The sequence below is a fragment of the Lutjanus erythropterus genome, chromosome 8, assembly GCF_056507025.1.
Source record: "Lutjanus erythropterus isolate fLutEry1 chromosome 8, fLutEry1.hap2, whole genome shotgun sequence".
NCBI classification, from domain to species: domain Eukaryota; kingdom Metazoa; phylum Chordata; class Actinopteri; order Lutjaniformes; family Lutjanidae; genus Lutjanus; species Lutjanus erythropterus.
The window spans coordinates 38,881,212-38,899,523 of NC_139324.1; the positions used below are offsets into that span (position 1 = coordinate 38,881,212).

The window sequence follows — 18,312 nt, forward strand, 5'->3', positions numbered from 1 at the left end:
ACTGTAAGCTAGAAATACATACATATTTGTTTGTGATAAATGTATGATAAATGTACGGACCACCAGACTGGCAGAGCACTTCTGGCAGGTGGGCATGAGGATGACCTGGAGGCCTACAAAGGCAAATCTTCTTTGGAGGCCAGCAACAAGGCTGCAGGCTTGAGTAATCTTCTGGCTTCTGCAGAACAGGATTTGAGCCTAGCAGCAGGGGAGCCGAACAGGAGACCAGCAAAAGGTCTGCAAGGCTGGAATTGGTCAATGGGGCCGCAAAGCTGGAGGCCAGGAACAGCTCAGGAAGGCTGGAGATTGCAAACTGGGAGTCTGGCAGGTGAGCTAGGGAAGCCAGGGAAACTAGAGGCTGTTGCAGTACATGAAGTGAGGACCAATGCAGCTCAGGAGGAACAGAAGGTGACTGCAGCATGAGAACTAAAGACTACTGCAAGTCAGGATCAGTGGACTTCTGCAGCACAAGCTCAGGGGACTGGAAAAAAAAAACTTGAGATGGCTGCAGCCCAACTTGAACAGGAGTTTGAGATGAATGTGGCCCAATCAGAGTAGGAACTGGAGAGACGAAGACAGACTCAGTAACAGATGTGGTGTCAGCAACATCAGGGACTGGAGAGACATTGGTGAGATACTGGTAAGCAAAACCTCTGTGTTCCTGGACGACTGAGGCTTTGGAATGGTAGAAAGTTGAGGCTGACGTTTCCCAGAAGATGGGTCTGGGGCAAGATCAGGCAGGAAACTGGCCGTTTTGTTGCTACACAAATTGCCATCAAATTGCAGGGGCAAGCAGTCTTAGTATTGTCTGGCTCAAGAGCAAGGTGTAGCAGAAAGGAGACCAGGGACCTGGACAATATGTGCATATGTAGATCTGATTTTGAGGACCTCAGAGCAGACAAAGTCGTGGAAACCCCCTGTGATTTCTGGTGTCCCCCAGGTACCCAGGTTGGTAACCAAAGGCTTAAAGCTTCATTGTTTGATGTACTTGGCTGTTAAGTTTTAAATTTTGGCAGCAGGACACATTTTTGATGATCTTCAGATATTTAAAAATGGCTCCCTTGATTTGAGGGAGACTGAGGCCATAAACTACAGGGTTATTGATGGGAGGAAGGATCACATATTCTAAAGACAGAACAATTGCCATGACTTGATTCATTTTCTGAGCCTCAAATCGATTCAGTAAAAACTCACAGAGGAGGGAAAACAAATAAATCACAAACGTCACAATGTGAGGCAGGCAGGTCTGTAATGCCTTTCCTCTGAATTCAGATGAGCTTCTTTTGCAAACAAGCAGAATCCGTAGATAGGTGTACAGGACAAAGAACAGGGGGAAGAAGATTGCAGTCAAAGAAATAACCTGACCTGCTATGTTGTTCAAAGTTGTGTCCACACAGGAGAGCTGAACCACAAACCAGTTAGTACAAAAAAGCTTGCTCAGTTTGTTTCCACACAAAGGCAAACGGCTGGATAGATAAATGCAGAAGCCAATCGCAAATGTAGGACAGAGCCAAGCAAAAATCAAAAGCTGTTGGACCATCTTAAAGGTCATTTTACTGTGATAGTGTAAAGGCTGGAAGATAGCAACCAATCGATCATAGGCCATGACAGTGAGCAGAGTTAGCTCATGTCCTACATAGGTGTAAATAACATATATCTGTAAGAAACAATATGGACGTGAGATCAAATGAGTGTCAGACAGAATGTCCATCAGAAACCTGGGGAAGAAGCCGGCTGAGCCGTACAGAGAGTTAAAAGACAGACAGCAGATAAACATGTACATGGGCTGATGCAGAGACTTCTCCAGACACACTGCCAGAATAATGACAAGGTTAGCAGAGACTATAGTCATGTAGATCAACAGACACAGACTGAAGAACAGATATCTGAGGGACCCATAATCTGTGAACAGAGTCAACTGAAAATAGGCAGGATTCAGGCTGTTGTTGGTCTCCATTTCTGTAAAAAAAAAAAACAGACTGAATAAAGGATAGAATGGAGCAAGAAGTAAAAATGTCTGAGTTAAAATTCAAAATCCAACATGTATTTCAACAAGACAAAGAATATTAGCAGTATTCATCTGTGTTATGCTTTAAAAGCTGCATTTCTCTACTATGCATCCCTGACAAATATTAGTATGACAAACAAAATTCAGGAATTACAGAAAGATACACTCAAAAACAACATAACTGGAAAAACATCAGAATAACATGAACCTAATTCGTGTCCAGTCCAACATTTCTAATCCAAATGGTTTCAATGTTCTGATTAGTATTTGACTAAAAAGAGCGCAGGATGTAGAACAGGTATGCATAGTCACATAAATGAATGTTCAGCAGCTGTGAAATTAAACACAACTCCTATAAACTGATTTCCACATCAGAGAAACTTCACCACCAAAGAAACAAGAACTCTTTCAAAGTCTACATCACTTATATGGTTCATGACAGTGAAAACCTATATACATAAGACAGCAAAATATCCAGTGAATAGTAAAATCCTCAGATCTGTTCAAATAAGTCTGTCAGAGTTTGTATCAGTATCACTTCATATAAAAGAGATCACAGGGAGACATGCAGCATCCTCCTTCGATCTAATCCAAACTGAGGCTGCTGCTGATCATTTATCCTGTTTTGTTGCTACACAGAGAGCAGCCACGTGTACAAACCTCCATGTCTCTTTTACCCTGCTTGTATACATGGCACGTGACATGAGGAAAGAACTCAAACTGCCATAATTTTCACATCATTTCGCATATTCAGTCACTTTAACATAATAAGTGTTTGAGGCCCAGTACTGGTAAGCATTTTCTGATCCAAACCTGATGTACACCATGGTTTCAAAAATGATGTTTTATGATGTTACAGGGACAAGGCTGACTTCAAATGAGGAGGTAAATAGGCGGTGGAGGGAGCACTTTCAGGAAATCCTGACCCTGACTAACCCACTAGAGGCAGTGCTGGAGGATGATGGGGGCTCAGCGTCAGTTACCCTGCTGAAAGTTACTGCAGCAGTCAAACAACTCCACAGTGGCAAAGCCCCAGATTGATGAGATCTGTCCAGAAATGCTTATGGCTATGGGTGTTGAGGGGCTGGAATGACACAACGATGATGTGTCTCTTCAACATTACGTGGAAGTCTAGGGCTGTGCCTAAGGAGTAGTAGACCAGGGTGGTGGTCTTCTTTTCAAAAAGGGGGACCAGATGGTATGTGCTGATTGTAGAGTCATCACATTACTCAGCTTCCCTGAGAAAGTGTACTGCAAGGTCCTGTAAATGTACCCATATATGAAGAGTATGAAGGTATGAAGGGTGGGTCGTGACCGAAAGAACAAGATCACAGACACAAGCAGCTGAAATGGGTTTTGAGGAGCTCAGTCATCTGCGAGGGACTCACAGCAGAGCCGCTGCTTCTTTGAGTAGAAAGAAGCCAGTTGAGATTGTTTGGGCATTTCATAAGCATGCCACATGGTCGCCTCTCCAGTGAGGTGTTCCAGGCAAGTTCAGCTGAGAGAAGGCCACCGGGCAGACAGACCGGACTAGAACTTTTACCTCCAAGACCCAACTCTGGATAACCAGTTGAAGATGGATGGATGGATGGATGGATGGATGGATGGATGGATGGATGGATGAATTGATATTTAGCTTCTGGCATCTGGTCTTCATGTTGCACTGTAAAGTTTTGGCAGACAGCTTTCCTATTGAGTTCATAACTAACCTAACTAGCTAATGCTAACTTTAGCTGTGTTTTTGGTTGTGGGCTGCATGCTGTGATCTTGCATTGACCAGCTCACTTATTTTGGACCCTTTGATAAGAAATACTCTGACTGACAACAAATAATCAATACAATAGAAAAAGGGAAAAATAGTTCCATCTTGGTAAACCTTGACGCTGAAAAGGCTTTTGACAGTGTCAGTTGGAACTTCCTGTATCTGGTATTAGAATGGTTTGGGTTCAACGAAGACTCGATTAAGTGCATAAAAACTATATATTGAAACCCAACAGCTAGAATAAAAATAAATGGTAGTCTTACAGAAAGAGTAATGTTAAACAGGGGCACACAACAGGGCTGTTGTTTGTCCCCTCTGCTCTTTGCTTTATACACTGAGCCCTTAGCTCAGGCTGTGAGGCAGAGTGAGGAATTAAAGGGAATTTATATTAAAGGACAGAAACACATAATTAGTTAATTTGCAGATTATATTATAATATATTTAGACAGCCCTAATGCAAGCTTTCCTCATTTGATGCATCTTATAAAAAAATATGGGGATCATCCAGGTTACAAGATAAATTTAAATAAAACACAGATTTTATCTTTTCATTATACTCCATCTCAAGAAATTAGTAGAAATTATCCATTGAAATGGAACTCAAAAACAATAAGATACCTCGGTGTGACTTTAACAAAACAATTAATTCATCTATACAGAACAAATTACGACCAGATTCATTCACAGATTAAAAGAGACACTGAGAGATGGTCAGCCGTCCCATTAGACTTTTCTTCAAGAATTGAAGTAATTCAAATGGACATCCTTCCTCGGCTGCTGTACCTTTTTCAATCGCTTCCTATTAAGAATCCCCAAGAAAAGTTTACAATTTGGGATAGGATGATATCTAGATCTATATGGAATGGTAAAAGACCACGAATAAAATATTGTACATTGCAAATGACCGAGGTGGCACTCCCAGATTTAAAAGATTATTACCATGCAGCACAGCTCGCACCAATAATTAAGTGGTGTGAAAAAGATTATTGTGCAAAGTGGAAAGATATCGAGATGACTCTGGCTAATATTTCAGTCCAGTACCTAATTGGTACGAAAGATGGAAATATAATGAGCTTTCAGGCTCTCAAGGAGAGGAATGGATTAGAAAATGGGGATTTTTGTAGATATTTGCAACTGAGGGATTATTTTCTGAAGGAAATGCAATACACAAAAATGTTAAATGGAATAATTGACATAATGATTCAGACATACAATGGGACATGGTTCAAAATAATTGGATAATAACTGTACCAAAATTTAAGAGACTGCAAACCTTCTTCAACTATGTACATGGGAGAGAGAGCTAAACATTGAAATTACAAGAGATGAATGGCTCAACATGTGTGAAGCACAACACACTACTACAAGTTCAAGGACATGGAGGGAGTTTGGGTGGAAAAACCCTAATCCTAACCCTAACATGTTATTTCATCACACCTACAATAAAGAGCAAACAAAGTGGTTCACAACAATCATGTTGGAGGATATGTGGGAATAGAGAGGCAAACCACACACACATTTTTTGGGAGTGCCATAAATTAAATTTATTTTGGGAAAATGTAAGTGTTGCAATTAAAGACATTTTGGGATATCCAATACCAAAGGAATATAAAGGTATGTACCTGACTATGTCATTGATAATGATAGGTATTTAACCAGGATATTGTTGGTAACAAGCAAGAAGGCAATAACAAGAAATTGGTATAAAGCACACCCTCCTACCATAGAGCATTGGTTAGAAATTGTGAGAGAGATTTATAACATGGAAAAAATTACCTATTTGCTTAAACTGAGAGAAAATGTCATTATGTGTAAATAGAAGAAACGGATGATCTATGACAAAAAGGAAAATGTGCATTGACCTATTGATATCTAAACCTCAAGATAATGAACTTGTGTATGCCGTTCTTAGACTACAGACACTCATAACCATGACTGTTATATTTTTACTTCTATGTGTTGTGTTTTTATTTTCTCGAATGTGTTACTTATTTTCTTCCTTTCTGTGAAAAAGTCAGAAGTTGACATACCCAATTCATGACGTTGAATGTTCAAACAAAAAAAACCAACAAACATTAAAGTTTTAAAAAAAAAAAAAAAGAAATACTCTGACTGGAGGGTGGGCAGCCCTGTTGGGTTGTGTTGCCACTGTAGGGGGAGTATGGACGACTACAAGAGAAATACAGAGTGAAACAAAGATGAATGACTTTGACCTATAAGGAAAATAAATGAACAAGAGTTTGCTGATCATGCTGATCACCTTCTCTTTATTCACACTAGTGTTAGTTTTTCTTCTTAAGGATGACAATGTTGATCGACAGCTTGTCGATCCACCAATTTGGTCCAGGCTCAAATATCTTAACGACTACTGAATGGATTTCCATGAAAGTTTGTGCTGCCTTTTGACAGCAGGACACATTTTTTGTATCATCAAAAGTCTAAAAATGGCTCCTCTGATTTGGGGCAGATTCAGTCCATAAACTAGAGGGTTATTGATGGGAGGAATGATCAAATACTCTAATGATAAAACAATTGTGATGACTGGATTAATATTATCGGCTTCAAATCGAGTCAGGGAACGCTCACAGAAGAGAGAGACTGAATAGGTCACAAATGTCACTACATGAGGCAGGCAGGTCTGTAACGCCTTTCCTCTGATTTCAGACGAACCTCTCCTGCAAACAAGCAGAATACGTAGATAGGTGTACAGGACAAAGAAGAGGGGGATGAAGATGGTTGTCAAAGCAATAACCAGACCTGCTGAGCTGTTCAGAGATGTGTCCACACAGGAGAGCTGAACCACAGGCCAGTTAGAACAAAAAAGCCCGTGCAGTTTATTTCCACACAATGTTAATCGAACAGCAAGATAAAGACAGAAACCAACAACAAATGCAGGGTAGAGCCACGCAAAAATGATCAGATATCTCACCGTCCTGAAGGTCATTTTACTGTGATAGTGTAAAGGCTGGCAGATAGCAACCAATCGATCGTAGGCCATGATGCTCAGAATAGTCAGCTCACATGACATATAGGTGTAAATAACATATATCTGGATGAAACAAAATGGACGTGAGATCAAATGAGTGTCAGACAGAATGTCCATCAGAAACCTGGGGAAGAAGCCGGCTGAGCCGTACAGAGAGTTAAAAGACAGACAGCAGATAAACATGTACATGGGCTGATGCAGAGACTTCTCCAGACACACTGCCAGAATAATGACAAGGTTAGCAGAGACTATAGTCATGTAGAACAACAGACACAGACTGAAGAACAGATATCTGAGGGACCCATAATCTGTGAACAGAGTCAACTGAAAATAAGCAGGATTCAGGCTGTTGTTGGTCTCCATGTCTGTAAAAAAAACAGACTGAATAAAGGATAAAATGGAGCAAGAAGTAAAAATGTCTGAGTTAAAATTCAAAATCCAACATGTATTTCAACAAGACAAAGAAGATTAGTGTGTATTCATCGACAGTATGCTTCATAAGCTGCATTTCTCTGGAATTGATGCCTGACAAACATCAGTATGAAAAAACAAATTCAAATCATAAGTGGAAAAATGTCAGAACATTGACTCAATTCACAACCAGTTCAATATTTCTCATTCCAATAGTTCTAAGGAGTACTTTAGTAAAAAGACTGCAGAACATAGAGCAGTTATGAACACTCACTTAACAGACATTCAACATCCAGTTCATACATGCTCAATTCCACAACTGATAAACTTCACTCCTAAATCAGTCGGAAATCAGCCACTAAACACTGTTATGAACTAAACTAAAGTCCTGCAATGCATCCAAAAAATCTTACAGAATAACTGAGAAAAGAGTCTGTGTCAGTTCATGCAAATAAGATCTTAGGGAGACCTACGTTGATCTCAACCAAACTGAGACATTTGCTGATCTTTTATCCTGTTTTGCTGCCACGTGTACAAACTCTCATGTGTTTTTTCCCCTGCTTGTGAACATGGAAACACAGGACTAAATGAACCATAAACAATAGATACCAACACATTTGGTTACACTCAAATTTATTTAAATATGATTATGCACAATACTAAAATGGAAATGGTTCAATATTAGAGGTGGTTTGATAATAATAATAATAATAATAATAATAATAATAATAATAATAATAATAATAATAATTATAATAATAATTATAATAATTATAATTATGATAATGAGCTGCAAGGCTGTAAACTGTCAACTGGGCTGCAAGATTCAGATCAGCAGGACTGCAGGCTGGTGACTGGGAGGTCGGTGGGTGAGCTGGTATCAGAATCAGAATCAGAATCACTTTATTCGCCAAATGTACATAGTACACAGGAATTTGACTTGGTGATGCAGCGGAGTGGGGGAAGAAGATAATAAGTTTTAAGAGGATGACTTAAAGAGCTGAGGAGATAAATATCAGAATTATGTACAAATAATAATATTTTATACAAATAAGAATACCATACAACTGAAAAATAGAAGGTGCAAATAAGATAGGAATGACAGAGGCAGAGGAGAAACTGGAGGCTGCTGCAGAACATAAACTGCAGCTCTGGGAGTCCAGAGATGCTTCCAGCATGAGCACTGAAAACTGCTGCAGTTCAGGATCAGTGGACATAGAGAGCACAGGCTCAGGAGACTGCTGCAGCTCAGGAAACAAGAACAAGAACTGGAGAAAGAGATGGCTGTGGCCCAGTCAGGACAGAATGACTGCAGCCCAGCTGAAACAGGAACAGGTGAGACAAAGGTCGACTCATGAAGAGACATGGTGTCGGCTACCCCAGGGACTGGAGAGACGTCGGCTCAGGTCTTTGGCAGGAAAACCTAGGGGATGCTGAGGATCAGAGACGCTGGGCATCTAGTGATGTCAGACTCTCAAGCAAGGTCTATCAGAAAGGAGTCCAAGGAGCTGGATGATATGAAGATGGATGATAGGGAGCTTTGACTTCATAAAGAACTTCGCCTTCTTCTGGGGGACGTCTTGAAAGCTAGCCGGGTACCACAGAAAGAAGACTCCTGGGAATTGTTGAAGGAGGAATCCGGCAGGAAGCTAGCCACCTCATTGATAGGTACTGCCTGAAGACTAGCAGGCCAATGGCTATCTAACTCAGGACCTGGAGTTGTCATGCAACAAGTGAGCCAATGGAGAGCTCACTCAAGAGCTGGAGGTGGCAGGAGGCTCGTAGGTTGTTGGCCATAAAATGGAGCGAGGAGTTAAAATTTTAATAGAGTTAAAATTCAAAATCCAACATGTATTTCAACAAGACAAAGAATATTAGCTGCATTCATCTGTGTTATGCTTTAGAAGTTGCATTTCTCTCCTATGCATCCCTGACAAATATCAGTATGACAAACAAAATTTATGAATTTCAGAACGAAAAAACAACGTAACTGGAAAAACATCAGAATAACATGAACCTAGTTCATGTCCAGTCCAGCATTTCTAATCCAAATGGTTTCAATGTTCTGATTAGTATTTGACTAAAAAGAGCGCAGGATGTAGAACAGGTATGCATAGTCACATAAATGAATGTTCAGCAGCTGTGAAATTAAACACAACTCCTATAAACTGATTTCCACATCAGAGAAACTTCACCACCAAAGAAACAAGAACTCTTTCAAAGTCTACATCACTTATATGGTTCATGACAGTGAAAACCTATATACATAAGACAGCAAAATATCCAGTGAATAGTAAAATCCTCTGATCTGTTCAAATAAGTCTGTGTCAGAGTTTGTATCAGTATCACTTCATATAAAAGAGATCACAGGGAGACATGCAGCATCCTCCTTCGATCTAATCCAAACTGAGGCTGCTGCTGATCATTTATCCTGTTTTGTTGCTACACAGAGAGCAGCCATGTGTACAAACCTCCATGTTTCTTTTACCCTGCTTGTATACATGGCACCATGGGATTAACTGCATTGTAAACTATGAACACCAACACACTTAGTTTTTAATATAATACAAATATAGAAATGGTTCAACCTCAGAGGTGGTTTGATATAGAAAGATTGTTGTTTACGACCAAAATAATAATAATGTGACATCAGCAAAGAACTCAAACTGCAATAATTTTCACATAATTTCACATATTCAGTCACTTTAACATAATAAGGGTTTGAGGCCCAGTACTGGTAAGCATTTTCTGATCCAAACCTGATACACACCATGGTTTCAAAAATGCCGGTTTTATGATCTCACAGGGACAAGGTTTCAGTTTGGTTAGATTAAGGCACAAAACCTTGGTTACGTTCAGGGAAAGAGCTCGATTGTCATTAGACAATGGCCGACGGGTTCAGAAATTGCATCTTGACCAATGTGTTCAGCCTCTTTTGCTCTCCACATCCACTGTTTGCCTGTAAGCCACCAGAGCCCATTTAAATTTTATTAGTCAATACAACTCAGACTATAAACAGAACGGACACCTTCTGCTGAGTTGTTCGCTGATCACCATCTGGTGGTGAGTTGGATCAGGTGGTGGTGGAAGCCTCCTGACAGACCAGGCAAGCCCAAACTTGTCATGGCGGTGAACTGGGAATGTCTGGATGAGGCCCCTGTCTGGGAGACCTTCAAGTTCCACCTCCAGTGAAGCTCTTCTGGCATCATCATGGAGGTTGGGGACAATGAACCAGAGGGATCAATGTTCAAAACATCCATTGCTGAAACTGCAGCTGAGAGTTGTGGTCTCAGGGTCATAGATGCCTCAAAGGGTGGTAACCCTCAAACATTGTGGTGGACACTGGTAGTCAGGGAAGCTGTCTGAATATCTGGGATATTTTATTCTAGGGGATTCTGAAGGCAGTTGCAAGGAATCAACAGCAGTCTAAGCCATGACAGAAGCAAAGCAGCAAGTTTGGGAGAAGTCATGGAGAAGGACTTTTGATCGGCACCAAAATGCCTCTGGAAAACTGTTCAGCACCTCAGGAGGGGGAAACAGGGAACATTCCAAGCTATGTATAGCGAGGATGGGATGCTGTTGACTTCAGGTAATCAGGTAGTGGAGGGAGCACTTTCAGGAACTCCTAACCCTGACTAACCCACAAGAGGCAGTGCTGGAGGATGATGGGGGGTCAGTGTCAGTTACCCTGGTGAAAGTTACTGCAGCAGCCACTCCACAGTGGCAAAGCCCCAGGGATCGATGAGATCCGTCCAGAAATGCTTATGGCTATGGGTGTTGAGGGGCTGTGATGACACAATGATGACATGTCTCTTCAAAATACACTATACTATACACTGATCAGGCATAACATTATGACCATCTGCCTAATATTATGTTGGTCCCCCTGCCAAAACAGCCCTGACCTGTCGAGGCATGGACTCCACTAGACCCCTGAAGGTGTGCTGTGGTATCTGGCACCAAGCAGCAGATCCTTTAAGTCCTGTAAGTTGCGAGGTGAAGTCTCCATCGATCGGACTTGTTTGACCAGCACATCCCACAGATGCTTGATTGGATTGAGATCTGGGGAATTTGGAGGCCAAGTCTAGACCTCAAACTCGTCGTGCTCCTCAAGACATTCCTGAACTATTTTTGCTTTGTGGCACGGTGCATTACCTTGCTGAAAGAGGGCACAGCCCTCAGGGAATACCGTTTCCATGAAAGGGTGTACATGGTCTGCAACAATGCTTAGGTGGGTGGCACATGTCAAAGTAACATCCACATGGATGGCAGGACCCAAGGTTTCCCAGCAGAACATTGCCCAAAGCGTCACACTGCCTCCACCAGTTTGCCTTCTTCCCATAGAAGAAGACACACACCTGGCCATTCATGTGATATAAAAGAACCAGACCAGACCAGGCTACCTTCTTCCATTGCTCCGTGGTCCAGTTCTGATGCTTACGTGCCCATTGTTGGCGCTTTCAACAGTGCACAGGGGTCAGCATGGGCACCCTGACTAAAATTCAACTTAAATATATAATCAGTTACAATTCAATTACCTTCTCAATTATTGTTTATGGGGGCCTTAACGTTATTTGGCTTCTGATGGGAGGCATGCCAGAAAAAGTTTGTGAACCACTGCTTTAATAAGAGTGAGACAGCATATGAATGAATTATTTTATATTGTTATGTGTTTAAAAAGTGCTTTAAAATGTTTATGTGGGGCACATGTTTTAAAGTAAATGTGTTTTAACCAAACAGAGCCTCTTTATTACTTTATTATCCGAGTATTAGTAAATCAGAATATCTAAAATGACACCTTCCAGTGTTAATATGGGAGTAACACTGGTACAGTTAACAAACAGTGTGAGAGAGTTAGAAATTTAGTTAGTTAGAAACACAATGTTGAGAAAAACTGAGACCGGTTAGTGTTAAAAAGTGTTAAATCTTTACTCCAAAAAGAGTCAATAATTACACTATATTAGTGTTAAGGTACCAACTCTCCTAAAAAAGTTAAAATAACACTCTGTGGTGTGGACCTGTGTAGACACTTCAAAAGTGTTTAAATAAATTCTGACAGTATTTTTTGGGCATGCTGATTTTGCTGTGATGGTTGACAACATCTCAGTCAGTGCAGTCAGAGCACACCCGAAGATCCTCAATAGCTTCACTGTTCCACTGCTTTAATGTCATCACAGCAGGTTTTACACAGCTGTAATTTCCGCCTGTATGGAGGAATCAGTTGGACCTTGACATGGTCAACATGTCTCAGTGCAGTGCAGAGGTTGGGGGATTTAATAAACTGTGTGTATCTGGGAAGATCATAGCTGACATTACATTTGTTGAAGTCAGTGTACAGAATACACAGGGGAGTCAAAGGGTTTGCTGTTGGTCAGAAATCTTTTCAGTTGAGAGAGATAGGTGAAGTGCAGTGCAAGATCACTGTCACATCATTACAGCTGCCACTGTTAGCATAAAAACAGATTAACCAGTCTTTTGTTTTGCCAGAAAGTTCTGTTGAAATCAACTCTAAAAAGCTGGAAGCCTGCAGAGCAGAGTCCAGCACTGATCCATGCAGCCACATTACCATGAGGCACAAAACATGATATAAAGGAAAATCTTTTTTCCAACCTTACCAGCAGAAATACAACATACATGACTTGTGCAATACCAACATGACTGTTGTTCTTCAGATTGATTCATAGATAACATATTCAAGATAACATCTGTTCTATTAAGAGATATTTCTATGTTCTCAAAATGAATGATATTGCAAAAATCATATCAAGTTTTATATTTTGGCAGCAGGACACATTTTGCATGTCTTCAAAAATCCCCAAATCACTCCTCTGATTTGGGGAAAATTCAGGCCATAAACTAGAGGATTATTGATGGGGGGGATGATTAAATATTCTAAAGATAAGACAATTGTGGTGATTGGATTCATTTTATCAGCCTCAAATTGAGTAAATGCAATCTCACAGAAGACAGAGAATGAATAGGTCACAAATGTCACTATATGTGGCAGACAGGTTTCTAACGCCTTTCCTCTGAATTCAGACGAGCTTCTCCTGCAAACGAGCAGAATGCGTAGATAGGTGTACAGGACAAAGAACAGAGGGATGAAGATGGTTGACATAACACTACCAAAAGCTGTCAAGGTGATTATACTCGGGTCCGCACAGGAGAGTTGAACCACAGGCCAGTTACAACAGTAAAGAGAGTGCAGTTGATTTCCACACAACTTTTGTCGAACTGTGACATAGACGGAGACGGCAACAAAAAATCCAGGGTAGAACCAAGCACAAACGATGAGATTTCTCACCATCCTGAAGGTCATTTTACTGTGATAGTGTAAAGGCTGGCAGATAGCAACCAATCTATCGTAGGCCATGATGCTCAGAATAGTCAACTCACATGATACATAGGTGTAAATAACATATGCCTGAATGAAACAAAATGGACGTGAGATCAAATGAGTGTCAGACAGAATGTCCATCAGAAACCTGGGGAAGAAGCCGGCCGAGCCGTACAGAGAGTTAAAAGACAGACAGCAGATAAACATGTACATGGGCTGATGCAGAGACTTCTCCAGACACACTGCCAGAATAATGACAAGGTTAGCAGAGACTATAGCCATGTAGATCAACAGACACAGACTGAAGAACAGATATCTGAGGGACCCATAATCTGTGAACAGAGTCAACTGAAAATAGGCAGGATTCAGGCTGTTGTTGGTCTCCATGTCTGTAAAAGACATCAGTATGTAATAGTATGAAAAAAAATTAAGAATTAAAACTCAGAATCCAACATGTATTTCAACAAGAAAAACAACATAGGATTGCATTCATGTACAGTATGCTCCATAAACTGCATTTGTCTGACATTCATCTCTGACAAATTCCATGTATTTAAAGAAAGATGCATTCATTTAAAATGAATAACGTAATAAATGCATGACCAATCCAACATTTCTTAGCTAAATAGCATTTGAGTGAAAAGAGAGAATGTAGAGCAGTTATGAATGGTCACATAGATGTCACAGACATTCAACACAATGGATAAACTTAACCAATAAATTAACAGGAAATCAGTCACTCAACACTGATATCAGACAGTGCAAACCTGTGAAAAACCTAATTAGTCAGACAGCCAAATGTACAGTGAATATTAAAATCCTGTGAGCTGTCAAAAAAGTTATTACATCATTGAGAAAAGAGTCTGTGTTAGTTCATTTAAAGGGAGATGAGAGAGAGACCTGCACTGCTTTAATCCGGACAGAGGGATTTTTTATCCTTGCCTGGGTCCAGACTTTAGTCTCTCCCCAGTTCACTGATGTGACTGACTCTCTGGTGTGGCAATGTGACATGTAACTGTGGTTTCTCAAGTAAAATGACCAATGAGTGCCGTGGGGAGGGGAACGGTTAGCCAATCAGCACCACAGGCAGGATTACGGCTGTTGTCAAGCTGTTAGCTGTGCAGGAGTGCTGAGGAGGAGTAGTAACAACAATGGCAACTGTTGTTTTAAGAGTGTCACAGAGAGTAATAGTTACTGTAAGGCTGTGTGTGGTGTTTCCTGCCACGGAAAACATGTAAAAGACCCCATTTATGTCACATGTTTATGCAGTAGCAGAGCTAGCTAATTGGCAGCCAAGAGCTAATGTCGTGGCGGCCCACAGCCAAAAGAAAATGCAATCAGTCACCTTCAGTCATATTTGTTACTGTACTTGTGCCTTCCTGTGCTGAAAATGTGAAAAAATTGAAAACTATGCAGTACTGAATGGTGGAGTTGTTTAATTTTGGTTTACGATTACTGTCTTCAGGATTTTTTGGGTGGACCTGAAACATGGCTCGGTGATGTGGAGCCATCACTATATCACACTGTATAAGCCCCACAAACTGACACCGCCTCCTCCTCTCCTCACCCACCATAACGGTCACCATCCTCTGGCTCTGGTTGCTCAAACATTTCCGATAAAGCTGCTAGATGGAGCGTCCATGTTTCAGGTTGTTTTAAGGTTGGAGTGGTGTTTGACTCTGAGACAGCGGAGCGGACACGCCCCCAGTGTTTTCAGAGCAGAGAAAATTGATCATTTTTTCATGATTTTGAGACCTAATTTTATAACCTTAGTGATTGTTTTGATCATTCAGATTGGCTAGATGGTTACTAAAATGTTTCAGTGGTGTGGCAAACTCAGAAGACATTTATTGTTGCTGTACAGATTCTTCAATGAAGTAGAAATTTTAACCTAAACCATGATCTTTCCCTAATCTCTAAACAGATATCTATCTATGAATAGCAAAGGGACAAGATTTTGGTATCGCAGGCATTCTGGCTCCATTTGTAGTCTTTGTAGTGTGAGTAGTATTGACCAGTATCAGGCTTTGGTTGCATGCTTGCTCTTGACTGATGATGAGTGGCTGCCCACCACTGACAGAGCTTGGGTCCACTCAAGGTTTCTGCCTCGCCACAGGGACCTCAGTTCTTTCTCTTGTTCAGAACAAGTGGGTTTAGAAAGAGTACAGACCTGTTCCATATGAAAAGCTCCAAGATAACTTTATGATTTGGCACAGTCATTTTGTGCTTAAACCTAACCCAGCCTTAACCTTAGCCCTATTTTAGTTTTGAAACATTGATGTGTGCCGGTTTTGGAAGACCCCAATGTCATCCTGCAAAATCAAACCACACAGTTTGCTTGATCCCCTGTAGGCCTACAGAAGCAGGGTGGAAAAAAAGACAAAACATTAATGTCTGTTCACGTGGCATAGAAACCAGATAAATGACCAGCAGCTGCCTCTGTTTGGATTAGATTGAGGGCAGACGCTGCATGTCTTCCTAAAATCTCATTCCATATGCTGACAATCTTTTTTTGGACAGATCACAGAATGGAGGATGAGAACATTCAGAACTGTTCTACATTCTGCACCTTTTACTCCACCATTCCTCAGAACATTGAACCAGTGGGCTGAGAAATATTGTACTGGTCACGTTTTTAGTACATTATTCTGACATTTTTCCCATTATATTGTTTTGTGTGCATCTTTTCTAAATGTAGGACATTCATTAGTCATACTGACATTTGTCAGAGAAATGCAGCTTATGAAACAGACTGTACATGAATGCAGGCTTGTGTTGTTGTTATCTTGTTGTTGAAATAGGTGTTGGATTTTGAATTTTAATTCTGAATGTTTTTACATCTTTTTATCCTTTATTCAGTCTGTTTTTTACAGACATGGAGACCAGCAACAGCCTGAATCCTGCTTATTTTCAGTTGACTCTGTTCACAGATTATGGGTCCCTCAGATATCTGTTCTTCAGTCTGTGTCTGTTGATCTACATGACTATAGTCTCTGCTAACCTTGTCATTATTCTGGCAGTGTGTCTGGAGAAGTCTCTGCATCAGCCCATGTACATGTTTATCTGCTGTCTGTCTTTTAACTCTCTGTACGGCTCAGCCGGCTTCTTCCCCAGGTTTCTGATGGACATTCTGTCTGACACTCATTTGATCTCACGTCCATATTGCTTCATCCAGATATATGTTATATATACCTATGTTACATGTGAGCTGACTATTCTGAGCATCATGGCCTACGATAGATTGGTTGCTATCTGCCAGCCTTTACACTATCACAGTAAAATGACATGTAGGATGGTGAGATATCTGATCATTTTTGCTTGGTTCTATCCTGCATTTCTTATTGGCCTCTGTGTCTATATTACGGATCAAAAAACTTTGTGTGGAAATAAACTGCACAGGCTTTTTTGTTCTAACTGGCCTGTGGTTCAGCTCTCCTGTCTGGACACAACTGCAAACAGTTTGACAGGTCTGATTATTTCTATGACAACCATCTTCATCCCCCTCTTTTTTGTCCTGTACACCTATCTACGTATTCTGCTTGTTTGCAGGAGAAGCTCGTCTGAATTCAGAGGAAAGGCGTTACAGACCTGCTTGCCTCACATTGTGACATTTGTGACTTATTCCTTTTCTCTCTTCTGTGAACTTTCATTGACTCGATATGAGGCAGATGAAATGAATCCAATCATCCTAGTTGTTTTATCGTTAGAGTATTTGATAATTCCCCCCATCAATAACCCTCTGGTTTATGGCCTGAATTTTCCCCAAATCAGAGGAGCCATTTTTAGACTTTTGAAGACATGCAGACTGTGTCCTGCTGCCACAATTTAAAACTCAATATTAAAGTAAGTTATGAGCCACTGTTAATCAAAAAAAGGGTAAATGTATAACTCCTTAGATTTATTTTGTAATGAAAGTCATGTTAATGATATCAGAGCACCTGAACAGCAATAATAACATTGATAATGCATGTCACAAGTTGTATATGTTGTAGAATATATTTTCTGGTGTGAAAAATGGACCAGTTTGCTCATGTTTTGTTTTGTGCTTCACAGAGACGTGGCTGTGTGGATCGATTCTGGACTCTGCACTGCAGTTAACAGGAGTCCAGCTCTTCAAAGCTGATCATGACACAGAATATTATGGCAAAAGGAAACTTTAGATTTTACTTCCACAGTCAGCATTGATTTCTTTTAATTCCTTTATCAGTTAATCCCTAGCTCTAAACCTCATACTTATTATTGTAACCATGACGACAAAGTTCCTGAAACCATGATGATATTTCCCTGCATATGAAGACAGCATCTGTAGCGAGAGACAAGATTTTTCTATCAGGTCTGTTCTGGTTTCTATTTGCAGTCTGAGTAGTCTATCAGCTGATGACTATATAACTTTTTAATAACTCTTTATTAATTTATTTGCATTCATATGCCTGCCTGCAGTCCAGACCTGTCTCCCATTGAAAATATGTGGTGCATTATGAAGCACAAAGTACGACAACAGAGACCCCGGACTGCTGAGCAGCTGAAGTCGTATGTCAGGCAAGAATGAGAAAGAATTTCACTTTCAAAACTTCAACAATTAGTGTCCTCAGTTCACTGACTGAGTGTTAAAAGAAAAACTGACGGAACACAGTGACGTGTTCTTGTCCCAACCTTTTCTGAACATGTTGCAGGCATCTTCATCAATTCAGAATGAGTGTATGTTTACAAAAAACATCAAATTTACTCATTTATTTATTTATGTTTGAAATAACGTCCCAACTTTTTTGGAATTTGGATTCTATTATCTGTAAGCATTTTTAAATAAG

General features: G+C 40.5%; 4 protein-coding genes across 4 annotated transcripts; 1 reads left to right on the forward strand and 3 right to left on the reverse strand.

The window, feature by feature from the left end:
• Positions 1-964: 964 nt before the first annotated feature.
• On the reverse strand, positions 965-1,957 carry LOC146323278 (olfactory receptor 6N1-like). The gene has a single exon (XM_084723913.1). The coding sequence runs from the start codon at positions 1,955-1,957 to the stop codon at positions 965-967; it is 993 nt and encodes a 330-aa protein (XP_084580039.1).
• Positions 1,958-6,135: 4,178 nt separating this feature from the next.
• On the reverse strand, positions 6,136-7,119 carry LOC146323279 (olfactory receptor 1M1-like). The gene has a single exon (XM_084723914.1). It carries the CDS (start codon positions 7,117-7,119, stop codon positions 6,136-6,138), a length of 984 nt encoding a protein of 327 aa, XP_084580040.1.
• Positions 7,120-12,937: 5,818 nt separating this feature from the next.
• On the reverse strand, positions 12,938-13,891 carry LOC146323280 (olfactory receptor 4E2-like). Its single transcript, XM_084724167.1, has one exon. It carries the CDS (start codon positions 13,889-13,891, stop codon positions 12,938-12,940), a length of 954 nt encoding a protein of 317 aa, XP_084580293.1.
• Positions 13,892-16,379: 2,488 nt separating this feature from the next.
• Positions 16,380-17,333, forward strand: LOC146323281 (olfactory receptor 6N1-like). The gene has a single exon (XM_084724168.1). The coding sequence runs from the start codon at positions 16,380-16,382 to the stop codon at positions 17,331-17,333; it is 954 nt and encodes a 317-aa protein (XP_084580294.1).
• The last annotated feature ends 979 nt before the right edge of the window (positions 17,334-18,312 follow it).

What these genes read in the sequence shown, in the direction of transcription:
- LOC146323278 (XM_084723913.1), bottom strand. Translation starts at nt 1,957, where the DNA reads ATGGAGACCAACAACAGCCTGAATCCTGCCTATTTTCAGTTGACTCTG.
- LOC146323279 (XM_084723914.1), bottom strand. Translation starts at nt 7,119, where the DNA reads ATGGAGACCAACAACAGCCTGAATCCTGCTTATTTTCAGTTGACTCTG.
- LOC146323280 (XM_084724167.1), bottom strand. Translation starts at nt 13,891, where the DNA reads ATGGAGACCAACAACAGCCTGAATCCTGCCTATTTTCAGTTGACTCTG.
- LOC146323281 (XM_084724168.1), top strand. Translation starts at nt 16,380, where the DNA reads ATGGAGACCAGCAACAGCCTGAATCCTGCTTATTTTCAGTTGACTCTG.